The sequence below is a fragment of the Pelophylax lessonae genome (assembly GCF_965119305.1).
Source record: "Pelophylax lessonae genome assembly, chromosome: 6".
In the NCBI taxonomy this organism is placed as follows: Eukaryota; Metazoa; Chordata; class Amphibia; order Anura; family Ranidae; genus Pelophylax; species Pelophylax lessonae.
In genome coordinates, this window is record NC_138773.1 from 35,984,433 (window position 1) to 36,001,419 (window position 16,987).

The 16,987-nt window shown below is 42.5% G+C and overlaps 1 protein-coding gene across 1 annotated transcript; it reads left to right on the forward strand.

The window, feature by feature from the left end:
* The first annotated feature begins 3,431 nt into the window (after positions 1 to 3,431).
* Positions 3,432 to 16,337, forward strand: LOC309558168 (uncharacterized protein). Its single transcript, XM_082261179.1, has 3 exons — positions 3,432 to 3,588; positions 6,110 to 6,436; positions 16,191 to 16,337. Exons 1-3 carry the CDS (start codon positions 3,474 to 3,476, stop codon positions 16,331 to 16,333), a joined length of 585 nt encoding a protein of 194 aa, XP_082117305.1. The 5' UTR covers positions 3,432 to 3,473; the 3' UTR covers positions 16,334 to 16,337.
* Positions 16,338 to 16,987: the final 650 nt, after the last annotated feature.

Here is a 16,987-nt window from a genome sequence, read left to right on the forward strand (position 1 = left end):
ATTTGTCACAAGAGGTTTGATACATTGTTCACGCAAGAAGCTTGATCATTTGTCAATAGAAGCACTGGGTGCTGCACTATCTTTGATACAATTGTTTGTTTTGGATTGGACTTTATTTATTAACTACTAAGAGTGTTGCACTTCACTACATAAAATTAACATTATATTTTTGGGGTGAGGCGAATACACCTGAAAGTGTCACAATTTGCAACACACGATATTGTTTTGATATATTCACAGCACAATTTAGTATATTTTAGTTCTATTTTAATAGAGTTTGCAGCACTGGTTGTATTAATTTAATAATTCACCATTCACCACTAGTATCCTGTTATCCTTTTGGTAGTACAAACAAGGGGGTCCTCAATGTAAAATGCTGCTCCTGCTTTTTTTTTTTTTTACATATGCAGCCATGGGGGGGGGGGGGCTCTCCACAGAAACTGCTCAGCCCCTGGATCCCGTTCTATCCACTGCAAGTGTGCACCCCCTAGTGGCAGCCCAAGCTTGTTCAAAATGAGCGCTCACGCAGTGCACGCTCTTCTTTGCTGCAGCTGAGTTCCATCCTATCTTGCATACAGCAAGACGATGGGGGATCATGGTTGAATTAAAAAAATATATATTTTTCCTCTGGTGCAAATACTGATCTGACTGGCTCAGTGTTCTCTGTACAGCACTGCGGAATATGTCAGAGCTATCTAAATGTAAAATAATAGTGTGTGACTGTGGTGTGACATTAGAATGTAAGCTCCTCTGGTACAAAGACTGATGTGACTGACTCATTGTTCTCTGTACAGCACTGTGGTATATGTCAGAGCTATATAAATGTATAATAATGATAGTCTGTGACTTTGGGCGGACATTAGAGTGTAAGCTCTTCTGGTACAGAGGCTGATGTGACTGGCTCAGTGTTCTCTGTATAACACTGCGTTATATGTCAGAGCTATATAAATGTATCATAATGATAGTCTGTGACTGTGGGCGGACATAAGATTGTAAGCTCCTCTGGTACAGAGACTGATGTGACTGGCTCAGTGTTCTCTGTACAGCACTGCGGTTTATGTCAGAGCTATATATATGTATCATAATGATAGTCTGTGACTGTGGGCGGACATTAGATTGTAAGCTCCTCTGGTACAGAGACTGATGTGACTGGCTCAGTGTTCTCTGTACAGCACTGCGGTATATGTCAGAGCTATACATACAAACTTAATAAATACATATTTACATATATACAGAATAAGTAAATATATATATAAATAAACAAAAATAGCTTACTTCAGCATAGAAACAGAAAATGGCTTTTTTGCCCCAAAAAACAAAAAACAAAATGTAGCACCCTCCTAGGTAGGTGCTAGAGAGTGAGTTTAGTTTTGGCTCTGTCTGCCTATCAGAGGAGCAGCAGACAAATCTATATTGCTTTCTGTCTACCAGAGAGCAGGATCTGTGAGTTAGGTCTGGTCACTGTGCTCAGTGTGTGATTCATCTGGTCTAGGGAGTGTTCCACACTGGTCCAATAGGGAGGCATATTGGACAGTGGAGGAAATGTGACCAATGGGTACACAGGCTTAGATACAGCCCCAGTGATTGGCACAGACTGTTTGTCTCGGTGCATTGTGGGGAGTGGTATAAAAGCCAGGAGTACATGTGATGCAGGGTCTTTTGCTGGTGAGCAGAGTCCTGGAGGGAGGTTGGCAGCTCCTCCTCTGTAGCAGTGGCATGTGGTCACAGGCGGTCGGCCTGGGGACCAGGAAGGAAGGAGCTGAACCCAGAGGTCCATGAGAGCTGACTGAGGGGGTAGAGACACTGGAAACCCTCAAAAAACAGTATTGTGAGTACAAGGGATCATGTCTAGGATCATGTCTAGGGGCCTGACCTGAGGGGGGTCACCCCGGTGTGGGATAGTCAGAGGACAGGTGTAAGCAGGTCAAGTGAAAGGGGGTACTTGGTGTGTATCCCGAAGATAATTCATCCTAACAAGTAATCCTAAATTCATCTAAGTGGCAAGGTGAATCAGCAGCCTGGCTGCATCTTCAGACAGGAATCCTCATCTATTGTGAATAGTTCAAGTTGGAGTATCCCACTCTTCCCTTCTCCCATCCCTAATTTAAATAAAACCACAAAAACAACTACATCCCCTAGACTGTTCATTGACTGAGCCGAAGAATAAAGAGTTAAAATTGTGCATGCTGCAGTTGCTAATGGTAACCCAGGGGGGTCCCAAGGGGAACAATCCAGCAATCCTCAAGGGGGCAGTGCTACAAAAAAACAAAAAAAAAAAAAAAACAAAGGAAACTAAATATACAAACCAAGACATATTTTATATATTACTGTTATCATGATTCACCTGAACAAAACCCTAATCTCCACCCAAACACACCCTCAGTCTTAGAAACAATTACACATTTAACCCACATATGCAGCCTTTTTTCAAAAATAAAAATCTAGGGGATGTGAAAGTACAGAAAGAAAAGCCACACACCCAGAGACTGACAGACAGCATCTACAGGGACCTGACTTTCCTTCAAGCCTTTGTCCGGGCCTCTGGCTGCGACCTGTCCTTCCCAAGACCCCGAATCTTCCCAACCTCACCCAGAATATTGTGCACCACCACCTCGACAGGAAAGACTTATTTCCGAGTGGAAACCAGACATTGTGCATACCACATGAAGTAACGGAATACTAAGCTATAGTATATAAAAATCCTGATGAGTCTCAAAAGCCTACGTATGCCCACTCTGCATAATTCAAGTGGGAAAGGAAAGGGACATTAGAGTGTAAGCTCCTCTGGTGCAGAGATAATTATTAATGGCTCAGTGTTTACTATACAGCACTATGCAATATGTCAGTGTTATATAAATGTATAATAAGAATAGCGTGCAACTGCAGGGGGGCATTGGAGTAAAAGCTCCTCTGGTACAGGTACTGATGTGACTGACTCAGTGTTCTCTGTACAGCACTGCGGTATATGTCAGAGCTATATAAATATATAATAATAATAGTGTGCGACTGTGAGGGGACATTAGAGTGTAAGCTCCTCTGACTCAGAGACTGATGTGACTGGCTCAGTTTTCCTGTACAGGACTGCAGTATATATGTCAGAGCTATATAAATGTATATTAATAATATTGTTTGGCTGTGGGGGAACATTTACCATTGTTAAAGCAACGTAAGGATGTGAAGATCTTCCTAGATTATAATGTTACCAGTTTTCAAGCGCTTTTAGCGCACTGTGATACAGCATTGTTGTGCACATAAAATGCAATGGTGTGAATGAGCACTTAGGAAAATTTATAATTATCCAAATAAAAACCTTTAATAACCCCGCCCTCTGTACCAGAACACCACGTCCCTTGTTTACAGATGTCAGAACACATGGAAGACATTGATAAATAAGGTCTATCTCAGCTCTGCATCTTATAACCGACTCAATATGGAGGCTGATAAGGGCTCTGAGGGGCACGCCCTCTGTTATTATGGAGACGGGGGTCACAGCACACAGGACTCAGAGAGACGACGAGACAGAGAGAGACAGCATGACTTCCAGAATCTTCTTCCTTCTAACCACACTCCTGGTCTTCCAGGCTGCATGTAAGTCCCAATCCAATATTGATAAGGAGACCGCGGTGCTGACAAGGCAGTAGCGCAGTCTAATCGATACAAAGTTATCAGTTTATTTTACTTTTAAAATGTCTGTGTAGTTGGAACTTTAAACTCATTGTTTTCTTTTAATTTTAAAGTTTAACTTTTAATTACATTTCATTTTAATTAAATTAAATTTTTATTAAATTTAAGCTTTTAAATTAAAATGTAATTTAAAAATGTATAAATTTAAATGGAGAGTGCAAAGATCAAGAGGAATGTATAAAGATCAGCAGCCAGTGGCAATTACTAATAGCACTTTTCCACTGCATGGAACCGAACGGTTCGGCTTGCTTTTGTGCTTTTCCATTGCATGGTACTGCATGGTACGGTGTAGGAACGGTTCGGTTCGGTACGGTACGGCGGCGCTTTTCCACCGCATGGAACCGAATGGTACGGCTCTCTAAAACAGTACCCATTGAGAATCTTTGGGATGTGCTGGAGAAGGCTTTGTGCAGTGATCCGACTCTCCCATCATCAATACAAGATCTTGTTGAAAAATGAATGCAACACTGGCCGGAAATAAATCTTGTGACATTGCAGAAGCTTATCGAAACAATGCCACAGCGAATGCGCGCCATAATCAGAGCTAAAGGCGGTCCAACAAAATATGAGAGTGTGTAACCTTATTTTTTTGGTGGCGACTTTTTTTTTTTGGCCAGGCAGTGTATATATATATATACCCATATGGAAGAAAAATATATTTCCAATATATTTAGGGAAAAAAATTTAGAAATATATTGAATATGGCCAAAATTGTAGCATTTCAAATATATTTCAAATATATTTGGGAAAAATAAAAAATGTTTTTTTAAAATATATTTTAAATCTATTTTTCTTCCATGTGGGTATATATATATATATATATATATATATATATATATATATATATAATTTTTTCTCTTTTCGTAAGGCGCTGAATGTCAGGATTGTGGACGTTTTATATCACCTGGGGTTCTCATGTACACATAGTGAGGATCTCCAGTGATTGTGTCTGATGTGGAGAAAATAGACATTTTGTTTTCTTAGACTATTAGCAAAGTCCTGTTCTTGGTCCTGGAGTCCAGGGACTTTGTAGAGCTTTGGGTGAGAAAAAAGTCTTCATCGCTATGTTCACATCTTATGCCCCGTACACACGTGCAGATTGTCGGCCGAAAAGATTCGGCCGACGACCGATCGGCCGATTTTCGGCTTGTTAGTATGATGCTTCCGACAGCCGACAGCGCACTTTCGGCCGAAAAGAATCTGTCGTGCAAGCATTAAAATTTTTGTATGCCGACACCAGAGCGGCCGATTGTTCGCCAGTCAATACAGAATTCGGCCGACAGACAGCAGATTTGCAAGACTGGGCATGCTCAGAAAAGAAAAAACACAGGGAAAGTTAACCATCACATGACATCACTTCTGCAGTCGGCTGTAGTCGGCGGACAAAATTCTTGTGCAGTCTTTTGCACTTTTCAACAGACACAACAGCCCGGGGACAAAAGACGGCCGATCGTTCGGTCGACGATCTGCACGTGTGTACGAGGCATTACCTGGCTGCTGTCTGTTTTTTGGGGGGAACCCAATCGGGAAGCCAATCTCAACCAGGGTTCCTGGAAACCTAGGGTTTCTCCAGGGGTTGTCAGAGGCAGGGGAGGGCTGGCAGCCTTAGGCCTGGGTGGCAAGTCCAGGCAAGTGGCCCACTGAACCATGGAACCAGCTCACCATACATGCCCACCTGGTTTTGGACTGACAGCTGTATACAATGTCTGGCCCCTACATAATTCCAGCCCTGAGTGCGGCCTTTTTACTAGTTTTTACCACTTTTCAGAGTGGCCCGGGGGGCAATTGCCACCCTGCCCCCATTGCCAGTCATCCCCTGGTCAGAGGTTCCTCAAGCTGTGGTTGACTGACCTCTCATTTGATGGTGTCTGCAAAGTTCCAGTTCTGATTCAAAACCAGCCTCATGACACTAACAATCATGTTAGCTTTCTGTAAAGGGTGAATTCTGACCACCATTGTCCTACTTCACCCAACCTTTCATCCAACCTTAGAAGGTAGTATATATTAAAAACAATATGAGAAAAAAAAAAATGTATTTGTAGGGTTGAGCAAAGATTGTATTGTGAATTTATTCTCTGTGGTTTACATAACTAGCAGTGTGGCATGGGAATGTTCTTCATCTACATATCTTGTGCTTCAGGATGGCCATGTTTTTAGCTCAGAATGTTTAGGAGGTATTAATTACTACTAGCCAAAGATGCAGGACAAACCTGATTGGACTGTTCCTAAGTGTTCCTTTCTTGTTCATGGTTTGCCACTGCCTAAGCTTTTAGGTTGAGCCTAAAATTGTAGCGTAGACACATTTGTTGCTGTGGCTTCTACGTATTGAATTGTTCTGCTTTGCCTTAAGTGTTCCTTTTACTCCTCTGGAAACACAAGTTGTATGTTGACATATTTAGACCAATACCTCTCTATCTTCTTTCAGGGGCTAAGCTGGATGTCTTTGTGGAACACCCCACTATATCAGCCAAACATGGAGACAAGGTCCAGCTGAAATGTATTCTACAGAACCTCACAAAGCCTTTGGTTCTGAAGGATTTAATGGTGCAGTGGTTCACTCGTGGGGTGCAAGTGGCTGAGTTTGACGATAAAATCACTATCAGTAAACCGGGCTTGTCAATGTCCCTAGACGCCATAAAGAAAGGAGATGTCACCTTGACCATTGACTCCTTCTCCCCAGACCATGCTGGCAACTATCGCTGTTATCTCTACTATAACTCAGATACCGCCATGAAACAAATTGTCCTGTCAGGTAAGTGGACATGAGACCGATACTGAGTAAGTGGGATGGCTGTAAAAAGCACCTATACACTATTTGTATCCCTTCATTGGCAATTCACCGATATCGCAACTTGTTAACACAATACAGAATAAAAACCCATGAAACCCAAAAAAGTCCACACAATTGTTTGTGATTCAACAAAAGTTCACAAAAGTGTCCGTGCTTCCAACAACCAGTGAAATTGATATATCCGCCTATTTTCACACTACATATTACTCGTGCACAGCATGCTCTTCACCTCCCGTGAACTGTATACGCTCACCTCAAAAATTTGACCCCAATTATAAATTACGGTTAATAGCGCTTTGCCCGTTCATGGGCTATACATTGGATGGCTCCTTAAGATGTTCCTCCTCTTTTCCATTAATGAATGCCTGCATTTGGTGAGGTTGGAGAAGAGGAGGAAAGTCTTGAGGAGCCATCCAATGTATAACCCATGAAGGGGCAAAAGCGCTATTGACCTTCATTTATAATTAGGGTCAAATACTGGAGGTGCGCATACACGGTTCATGGGAGGGGAATTGCATGCTGTTCAGGGGTGATATGTAGTGTGACGATAAGTGGATACATCAATTCACCAGTGGTTGGAAGCACAGAAAATTGTGTGGACTTTTGTTGAATCACAAACAATTGTGTGGACCTTTTTGGGTTTTATATGTTTTATTCTATATTGTTTTTACAAATTGCGCTACATCATAAAGGGTAAAGTGCATATTCAAGAGGTGGAATGAAGTCACTTAACAATGTTGGAGCAGCAACTAGTGGTTCTAGTTCAAATAGAATTTTTGTGCATTTTTTGGACCTACTGTATTTATTTTATTATATTGATTTATGTACTGATTGATTGTGTAGGATTCACAATATTTAGGTTATCAATTCACCAATTTAGATTATCAATTCACTAATATCAATGTTTGTTTGTGTTTTTTTTTGTAGAGAAAATATATCACTATCATCTGGGTAGATAAAAAAACTAAACCATCATGGTCACCTTTCCCAAAGTTCTCTGCTCTTGTAAACATGGAGCTGGTTTTGCTTTAGAATGGCTCCTAAATTCAGATCTGGTTCCGCTCAAACTGTTCTTGTTTTTATCGACATGGTATCAGGAATTTTTTTTTTTTGCTGTCTGTATCCCCAACATGGTAGATTCTAGAGCTGCACGATTAATCGTATGAAAATCGCGATCTCGATTCACCCCCCCTGGCGATCTAAACCTGACATATTCTCGATTCTTTGCATAGCTGAGGGAGCAGAGAAAACAGCTGTGGAAAACTCCCAGTAACTATAAACAAAATGATTACATTGTATCTTTCCTCCCCAAACGCCTATCAGCATTAAGTCTCCCAGTAACTATAAACAAAATGATTACATTGTATCTTTTCCTTCCCTCTGCCAGGGAGAAAGGAAGTTTAACCTCTTAAAGACTAGACCTTTCTCTGACACTTGTTGCTTGCAAGTTAAAATCATTTTTTTTTGCTAGAAAAGTACTTAGAACTCCCAAACATTTTATATATTTTTTTAGCAGAGACCCTACAGAATAAAATGGTGATTGTTGTAATATTTTATGTCACACTGTATTTGCGCAGCAGTCTTTCAAACGCAATTAATAAACTTTAATGAATAAAAAAAAAAAAAAACGTAACAGTAAAGTTATCCCAATTTTTTTTGTTACACAGAGAATCGTGAGAGAATCGTGATCTTTATTCCAAGCTAAAAAATCGTGATTCTCATTTTGGCCAGAATCGTGCAGCTCTAGTAGATTCCCCTTTTCTTTGTCCTGTTGATCATTGTAATTGAGACATACAATGAGAAGAAATTCAAAATTTTAGAGTTGTTACCAGAACAAGATAGGAGGGATAAGTCTTCCAATGGGGCCATTTGTTCCGATGACAATTGTCTAAAGGGGGTAATTGCCCTCAGATTAGGTCACATTTAGTGATGATTTATAGGTGATTTAGTTAAGAGTATGTATAGCCAAAACATTTTATTTTAGTTTCAAATAGAGTAGGGAAGGTTGAAGACCACTGTCATTTTATTTTTTTGTCCTCAGTGCCCTTTTGGGGAGATTTCCCTTTATGTTAAATTTCAGGAACATGAACTGAAGAAAAATCTCCCCAACAGGGCACTGAGGACAAAAAAATAAAACGACAGTGGTCTTCAACCTTCTGTACTCTATCTGAAACTAAGATAAAATGTTTTGGCTATACATACTCTTAACTAAATCACCCATAAATCATCACTAAATGTGACCTCTTTTTGCTGCTTACTTGATCTCAACCCACCAGTGGAGAGGAGGAATCATGTAGTAGTTTACACCATGGATGTTTGACATGTAAGCAAGAATGTGAACTACACTTTTTCGACAGTAGTCATAACTGTTGGGAGTTAGGGGAAGAATTGTGGCCAGTGAAAGAGAACCTTCAGTGACCAACTCTCCGTACACCTGACTCGTGATTTCCAACAAATCCAGAAAGCCCCATGGCACCCATGGGTATGATGGTGTTATATGGTCCCCAACCTAAAAATGGGTGCTTGTTCCATATAAATTTAATTTGGACCTCCCAGTGAGTGAAGCCACTCATCAGTATACTCAACTAGTAGGTCTCGGACCCGCTTCCTGATTGGCCAGGAGGAGGATCAGGAGGAGGATCCGTGTGACATTAGCGAATATTCATTCGCTATTGTCACACAATGGGCGGGCTCAGGGCGCACTGCTCTGCGCCCCGGGTCCACCCTTTTCTGAAGAAGAATGCACTCACTACAATGCAGGCTGCGCTGTGAACGGCAGCGGCGGCAGGCACTAATACATTCCCCATACAGCACAGCCCTTACTCACCATCCTCATCATTCCACTCACAAAATGGAATTTTTGAGGGCTGACATAGGGGACAAAAAGTCCCCTATGTGATGTTTTTTTTGGTGACAGGTTCTCTTTAATGAGAGATCCGGGGTCTAAGAGACCCTTCATATCTCCCCTGCGTGCCACTAAATGTAATGCATTGCACATGGCACTGCATTTCATTCTTTGTCTATAGGGACTCGGAAGTGACGTCTTGCGTCACATCCAGGTTACCAAAAAAGAAGGGGAGGAGAGTGGACGTGTGTCCGATCTCCTCCCTCCTCTCTACCCGGTGGCACCCACTATGACGGTCCTGGGCACACAGATGGGTATGTGGAGCCCGAGATACATAGCTGGGGGGGTGTGCAGAATTTGGGCAGCAGCCCAGGCACCATGATGAAACCTCTTGTCGCTGTGGCAACCTGGTGCCTGGGGTTTGTCGAACCCTGACCTAGTGTAATAAATGACATACCGCATATATGCTAATGTCTATTTGTGCTAGGAGTGAGCTCCCAGCACATAGACCAGGCCCTCACCAAGAGCCCCAGGTGTCATACTAACAATCGGGACCCAGGACTCCCGGTTCCCTGATCGCTGTGATAACCTCTGATTGGCTATCACAATGATCGCTCACTGTAAGCCTGTCCCTGTCTTTACTTCCTCTTCTGAATGGAGAGAAAGATATGTTCTATCTTCCTTTCCTTGCCGGAGATAAATCTCTAAATAAAAAAAAGAAAAAAAAATAGTGTGAAAAAAAACAAAAAAAACATTTAAAAATATAGAATAAAAAAAAAGAAAATTAAAAAATAACAAGATCAAGGTTTGTCAGGGTTAGTGTTAGGGTTAAGGTCTGAGTCAAAGGTCACGGTTTGGGTCAAAGGTCATAGTCAGCATATTTTGGGTAGAATTAAAAAAAAACAACATTTTTTTAAATTATTATCAGTGTCAGTCAGTGTCAGTGTGTTTTAGGCAGGAAAAAAAAAAAGAAAAGAGAGAAAGAAAAATGCACGCCTTTGTTTTTGGACCCTACTACGGGTAGAAACAACTAACATACACATGTAGTTAACAGGAGCAGGAGAATTTATTTTGGGCTGTTATTTGGTGGTAGATTATGGCAATAGCAAGAAATATACAGCTAAATTAAAAGAAAAAAAATGTATATATATATATATATATATATTTATTTATTTATTGTTTACTTGTTTGGGCCAGTTTTACTTTGATAATAAAAAAAACAAAATCAGGACATCTCCATTACCATCATAAGAAAGACCAATTTGTCCTGAAAAAAACCCTGCGGTATTTGTATGATATGTACAGTTTTACTAACACATGTCAAAGTTGCAAAATTGTGCTTAGGCATTAAGATTTGTTTTACCCTTAGGTGGGAAAGGGTTATTAATAGGGATGCACCAATACCATTTTTTTTACGAGTAGGAATACTGATACTTTTTTTCAGTACTCGCGGATACCAATTACTGATACCTAACGCAACTGTTTTGTCTATACTTTCTGTCAGCAATGGTACAAAGCATTGAAAAGCTATTCACAATTTAAATACATTTATATTTTTTACATTTTGTGCTTTTTTCAATGTGGAACGTGTAAATATATGTTAAAGGTCTAAATAATATCACCGAGCAAACCAAACAAAAAAAAAAAGTTTTAATTATTAATAGTTTATAAAATAGAAGTGAACTAAAAAAAAAAATCAGCTGGAAAATAATCATTTAATGGAGGAGAACAAGGAGTTAATTAAGGCTGATTAGAGTAAATTAAGGGTTAATAAGGGGTTAAGCAGAGGAACATTTAATAAAAAAACGATTTTTTTTTTACTTGACAGGTTGCTTTAAACCAGTGGTTCTTAACCTTGTTGGAGGTACTGAACCCCACCAGTTTCATATGCGCATTCACCGAACCCTTCTTAATTCGAAAAATAAAATATGATTTTTCAAATTCAAAACATAGGTTTATATTTAGGTATATATTTATACATAGGTGCACAAAATGAACAAAACCATTAAAGAACAAAACCATTAAGAACAAAGAACAAAACCATTAATACATGGGAGGGCACACACTGGGGGGGGGGGGGGTTGGGAGGGCATACCATGGGGTGTCAGGAGGGCACACACTGGGGGGGGGGTAGGTGTTGGGAGGGCATACCATGGGCTATCAGGAGGGCACACACTGGGGGGGCTGGGAGGACATACCATGGGGTGTCAGGAGGGCACACACCAGGGGGCATTCACAACGCTTTATTGAGCTAAATGAATAGGACATGCATTTCCATTTGTCAGCTAACAGCACCTCTATGCTAAGCTGCAGTAAGAGGGGGGAGGGGGTTGGGAGGGCATACCATGGGGTGTCAGGAGGGCACACACTGGGGGAGGTGTTGGGAGGGCATACCATGGGGTATCAGGAGGGCACACACTGGGGGGGGGGCATACCATGGGGTATCAGGAGGGCACACACTGGGGGGAGGTGTTGGGAGGGGATACCATGGGGTGTCAGGAGGGCACACACTGGGGGGGTTGGGAGGGCATACCATGGGGTATCAGGAGGGCATACACTGGGGGGGGGGTTGGGAGGGCATACCATGGGGTATCAGGAGGGCACACACTGGGGGGAGGTGTTGGGAGGGCAAACCATGGGGTGTCAAGAGGACACACACTGGGGGGGTTGGGAGGGCATACCATAGGGTATCAGGAGGGCACACACTGGGTGGGAGGTGTTGGGAGGGCATATCCTGGGGTATCAGGAGGGCACACACCAGGGGGCATTCACAACGCTTTATTGAGCTAAATGAATAGGACATGCATTTCCATTTGTCAGCTAACAGCACCTCTATGCTAAGCTGCAGTAACTCAGCAGACTTAGCATAGAGGTGCTTGTAAACTAATCCACCATGTACAGCTAGCTGAGCCTACCTCCAGGAACATTCACTTGGCTCCCTCTGCTCACCTGCTCACACTTCCCTCATCCAGGCCGGTGCGATCTCCGTGGTCAGGTACATCCCCATCCCGCCCACTCAAGCAGCAAGCAGCCTGCAGGAGATAGGCTGGAAACCTTCTGGGGAAGGTACAGGGGGCGGAGCGTCAAGTGTCTATGTGTAATGGCTGTGAGTTGTCCCGACCACAGTTCTGATTTCCCGTGGTCTCGGCCTCACAATCAACAAACAATTGCCCTGTTGCCCCCCCCCGCCCGCTGCCGAACCCGCGAGACTGAGTCACCGAACCCGTGGGGTTCGATCGAACCCAGGTTAAGAACCACTGCTTTAAACTGACTTCATCTGCAGATTGAAGTTTATCCCTTTGATCTTTAGATGAGGAAAAACAGTAAGATATAAAAAGAAACAATGTTTCTTTTTATCTTTCGGCTGAACAATTTTGTTGATAAATATTGCCAGGCTGTTTTTTTATTTATTTTTTTTACAGCTCCAATTTCCGGGATTTCAGCTGTCAACAGAGGAACCCCACTAAGTGCCGGGTCACACTTGTGCGATGCGGGAAGGCTGCGAATTTGCAGCCTGTTCCCGCATCGCAAACGCACATCTGCCAGTTCACACTGCCATATGCGATACGCAGGGGGTGTCAATTAAATGTTAACGACACCCCCAGCATATGGCAGTGCGATCTGACAGTTCGCACAGGATCGGATCGCACAAGTGTGAACCACTGTGCGATCCGATCCTGATGCGGCTGAAAAAAAGGGTCATGTGCGACTTTTGTGCGGGTGCGGTGCGAATTTAGCCATACAAAGTGTATGGCTGAATTCGCACTGCACATTCGACCGCATGTAATGAAGGAGCAGTGCGCTCCGATATTACATGCGATCGCCGCACACGCTATAGTGTGAATCAGCACTAACAGTTGAATGAGTCATCGATTGTTAAAGACACGGCGGCCATCTTTTGTCTTTTTTTACATTTCAGCTGTCAGTGGGGGAATCTTGCTGACAGCTGAATGAACCGAGTACCGATACTCATGCAAATGCTTAGTATTAACAACCCTAAGTTATTAACCTCTTCATGCAGGTGGTACGCATAAATGTGGCTTCTCAGTGGGTGTGCAGAGAGGCCGCCTATATATGTGTACCAGAATGTAAGCGGATGTGCCAAGAGCACGTGTCCTGCGTTCTCCCAGCACAGTTACCGGCAGCTAATGGAAAGCTCCCGATCTCTGCTTGTGATCAGGAGCTTTCTGATCATGTGATCGCTGTGGCAGCCAATCAGAAACCCTGCCCTGCCTCCTGCCATCAGAAACCTCTTAAAGGGTCGGGATGCGCCGGTGTTAATGGGGTTGATTATAATCTATGATTTTTAGATATGTGTGCAGAACGGAAAAACTTGTTTCATTTCTGATAGATTCGTTATGTTACTAATTTCGCTTCGTTATGGAATTTGTTTCATTTCGTTTTCATTAAATTTCGTTTTGTTTTTGTTAACTACTTGCCGACCGCTGCAAGTAAATATACTGCGGCGGTCAGCCCCGGCCAGGCAAAGTGACGTATATATACGTCACTAGCCTGTCACCGGCTTGTGAGCCAATAGCGGGTGAGCGCACGCCCGCTGAGGCGCGCGCCCGCCGCGGATCGTTCACCAAGCAGTCAGTGCGTGTGACCGGCGTACCCGATGTCAGCTGGTCACTCGCCGATAGTCGGTAGAGAGGGAGAAAGGCAGGCGGCTAATGTAAACAAGCCGCCTGTCATTCTCCCCTGTGTAAAAATGGAGATCAGACGGTTCTACTATGTAGAACCGTTGATCTCTGTTTTTACAATAGTAGACATGTCCCATCATAGTTAGAAGCACGCCCCTAGGACACACTTAACCCCTCCCTCTCCAATACAGTTAACCCCTTCCCTGCCAGTGTCATTTTTACAGTAACAGTGCATATGTATAGCACTGATTACTGCAGTAATGTCACTGGTAACCCCAAAAGTGTCAAAAATGTCAGTCAAGGGTCCGATCTGTCCCCCGCAATGTCGCAGTCCCGCAAAAACAATCGCAGATCGCCGCCGTTACTCGTTAAAAAAAAAACACCAAAAATGACAAAAATCTTTCCCTTTGTTAGTAAACGTGATAACTTTTGCGCAAACCAATAAAAATACGCTTTTTGCGATTTTTTTACCAAACATATGTAGCATAAAACAAATTGTCCGAAAATGTTAAAAAATTTTGATTTTTACATTTTTTTTGGGAATTTCATATAAAAAAATGTGAAAAATATTGTTATTTTTGCAAAATTTACGCTCTTTTTTTGTTTATAGCGCATGATCAAAAAATCGCACAGGTGATCAAATACCACCAAAAGAAAGCTCTGTTTGTGGGAAAAAAAGGACGTCAAATTAGTTTAGGTACAGCGTTGCACGACCGCGCAATTGTCCGTTAAATTCACGCAGTAAAAAATCGCAAAAAAAACCCTGGTCAGGAAGGGGGTAAAATCTTCCGGGGCTTAAGTGGTTAAATTTCATTTTGTTTTCATTAAATTTCATTTCATTTTTATTTTAAATTCCTTTCATTTATTCATTTTTTAACAAATTCCAACTTTTCAGAACGATTATAATTCGGATCGGTCAAAAAACGACCAACCGATTCTGTGTGAAGAAACAGCTGGTTGTTAAGCAGCGGGCCGGAAAGCCAGCCGCCTGCGCCCTTAACATCCATGAGTCATCATCTGTCAGCTGGCTTTCCCACTGACAGATGAATGTAAAGAAAAGAATGCTGGCAATTGCAAAAGATAAATATTTAAAAAAAAACACCAAAATTGAAAAAAAAAGGGGGTGGATGAACGAGGCCCCCCTCACCTGAACCATACTAGGCCACATGCCCTCAACATGGGGGGTGGGGGGGCCTCTTCCCCTCCCACACCAAAGCACCTTGTCCCTAAGTTGATGGGGACAAGGGCCTCTTCCCGACAACCCTGGGCTGTGGTTGTTGGAGTCTGCGGGCTTATCAGAATCTGGAAGCCCCCTGCACCCAGATCCCCCCCCCCCCATGTGAATGGGTACCTATTCACCAAAAAAAGATTTTAAAAAAATAATAAAAACACAGAGACAGTTTTTGACAAATCCTTTATTTACAAAAATAAAAAACAGTGCCCCCCCAATGTAGGTCAGTCATCAATCATGGCGCCTGTCGACCCGGAAAAAAAAATCACATAGCCCCCCTGCCCCAAAGCACCCACCCCCCCATATTGAGGGCATGTGGCCTGGTATGGTTCAGGAGGGGGGCGCTCACTTGTCCTCCCCCTTTCCTGACCTGCCGGGCTGCATGCTTGGATAAAGATCTGGATTGGATTTTTGATCCCACGCCGTTTTTTTTTTTTACATTTTGGTGTTTTTTTTTAACATTTTTCTATTGCCGGGCAATTGCCAACATTCTTTTCTTTACATTCATCTGTCAGTGAGGAAGCCCGCTAACAGATGATAACCGATGCCTAACAACCAGCTATTTCTTCACACAGAATTCGAATCAGTTGATCATTTTTTGACCGATTCTAATTTTAATCTTTCTGAAAAGTTGGAATTCGTTAGAAAACAAATAAACAAAAACAAATTTTAACGGATTTCAATTAAATTGGTTACTGTCTGTTACTATTACATTCAGAGGTTCGGATATATCCGAATAACCAAAAATTCATCCAAATTTATATTCGGACCTAAACTAATTGCATGTGTCTTTATTTCTGGTTCCATAATCAAGATTTTCACTTTGAGGCCCTACTTTCAATTTTATGAGAGCTAGAACCATGTAACAGAGGTTGGTGTCCCAGTTTGGTCCCATTCCAGAGGTACTGAATGGGGTAGAACTGACCGAATAATAACATATTGCAGGTCTGCTGTAACATCTTTCTGACTTTTCCTTGCTATCTCTCGTATCTGCAGATGCCTCCAAGCCAAAGGAGGACGAGGGCGACCAGCTGAGCTCTTGTGAATCCACCCTTGACAGAAAGTTGGACACCATCATTAAGTGGTCTGAGAAGGTCGACACCAAGTTGGAGGAGCTAAAGAAGAAGTGTCCAAAATAAAAATCTCACCATGAAGTCATAAATTGTTTTGCATTTCCTTTGTGATAAGCGTGTTATCTCTGCTGGAAAACACGAGGCTTTGTTTTCACTTGTTGCAGTTTTGATCCCTCAAACATTTTCCACCATCGCTGACCTTCCTGAAACTCCAAGGTCCTATTTTTTGCCATTTTTGATTCAGGCCTGGTTCACACCTATGCCTTTTTACTGCTTTTTGCAGAAATAATCGCGGCTTCCTATTGGATACGTTCACATCTGTGCTTTATTTCAACCGCTGCGCTTTTTGGAAAGGGTGAGGGACCCTTTTTTTTAAATGCAAAATGGTGCATTTTTGATTTAAAAGACCTCATTGGAGGTGCTGCAGAAAAGCATGTAGTGTGTTTTTAATGTGTTTTGCATTTTTTTAACCACTTGCCGACCGCCCCACGCAGATTTGCTGCGGCAGGGTGGCTCGGCTGCGCATAATCACGTAGATCTACGTGATTACATGCACGCAGTTTTGGCGGCGCGCACGCTCCCACTGTGATTAAATACAGCAGGAGGCAGACCGCGGGAGGAGCGGGCTTGATCGCTGCCGGCCTCTTGCAATCTTCGGCAATACTGACAGGAGAGCCGTCTGGAATGTAAACAATGCAAGACGGCTCTCCTGTCAGAGAG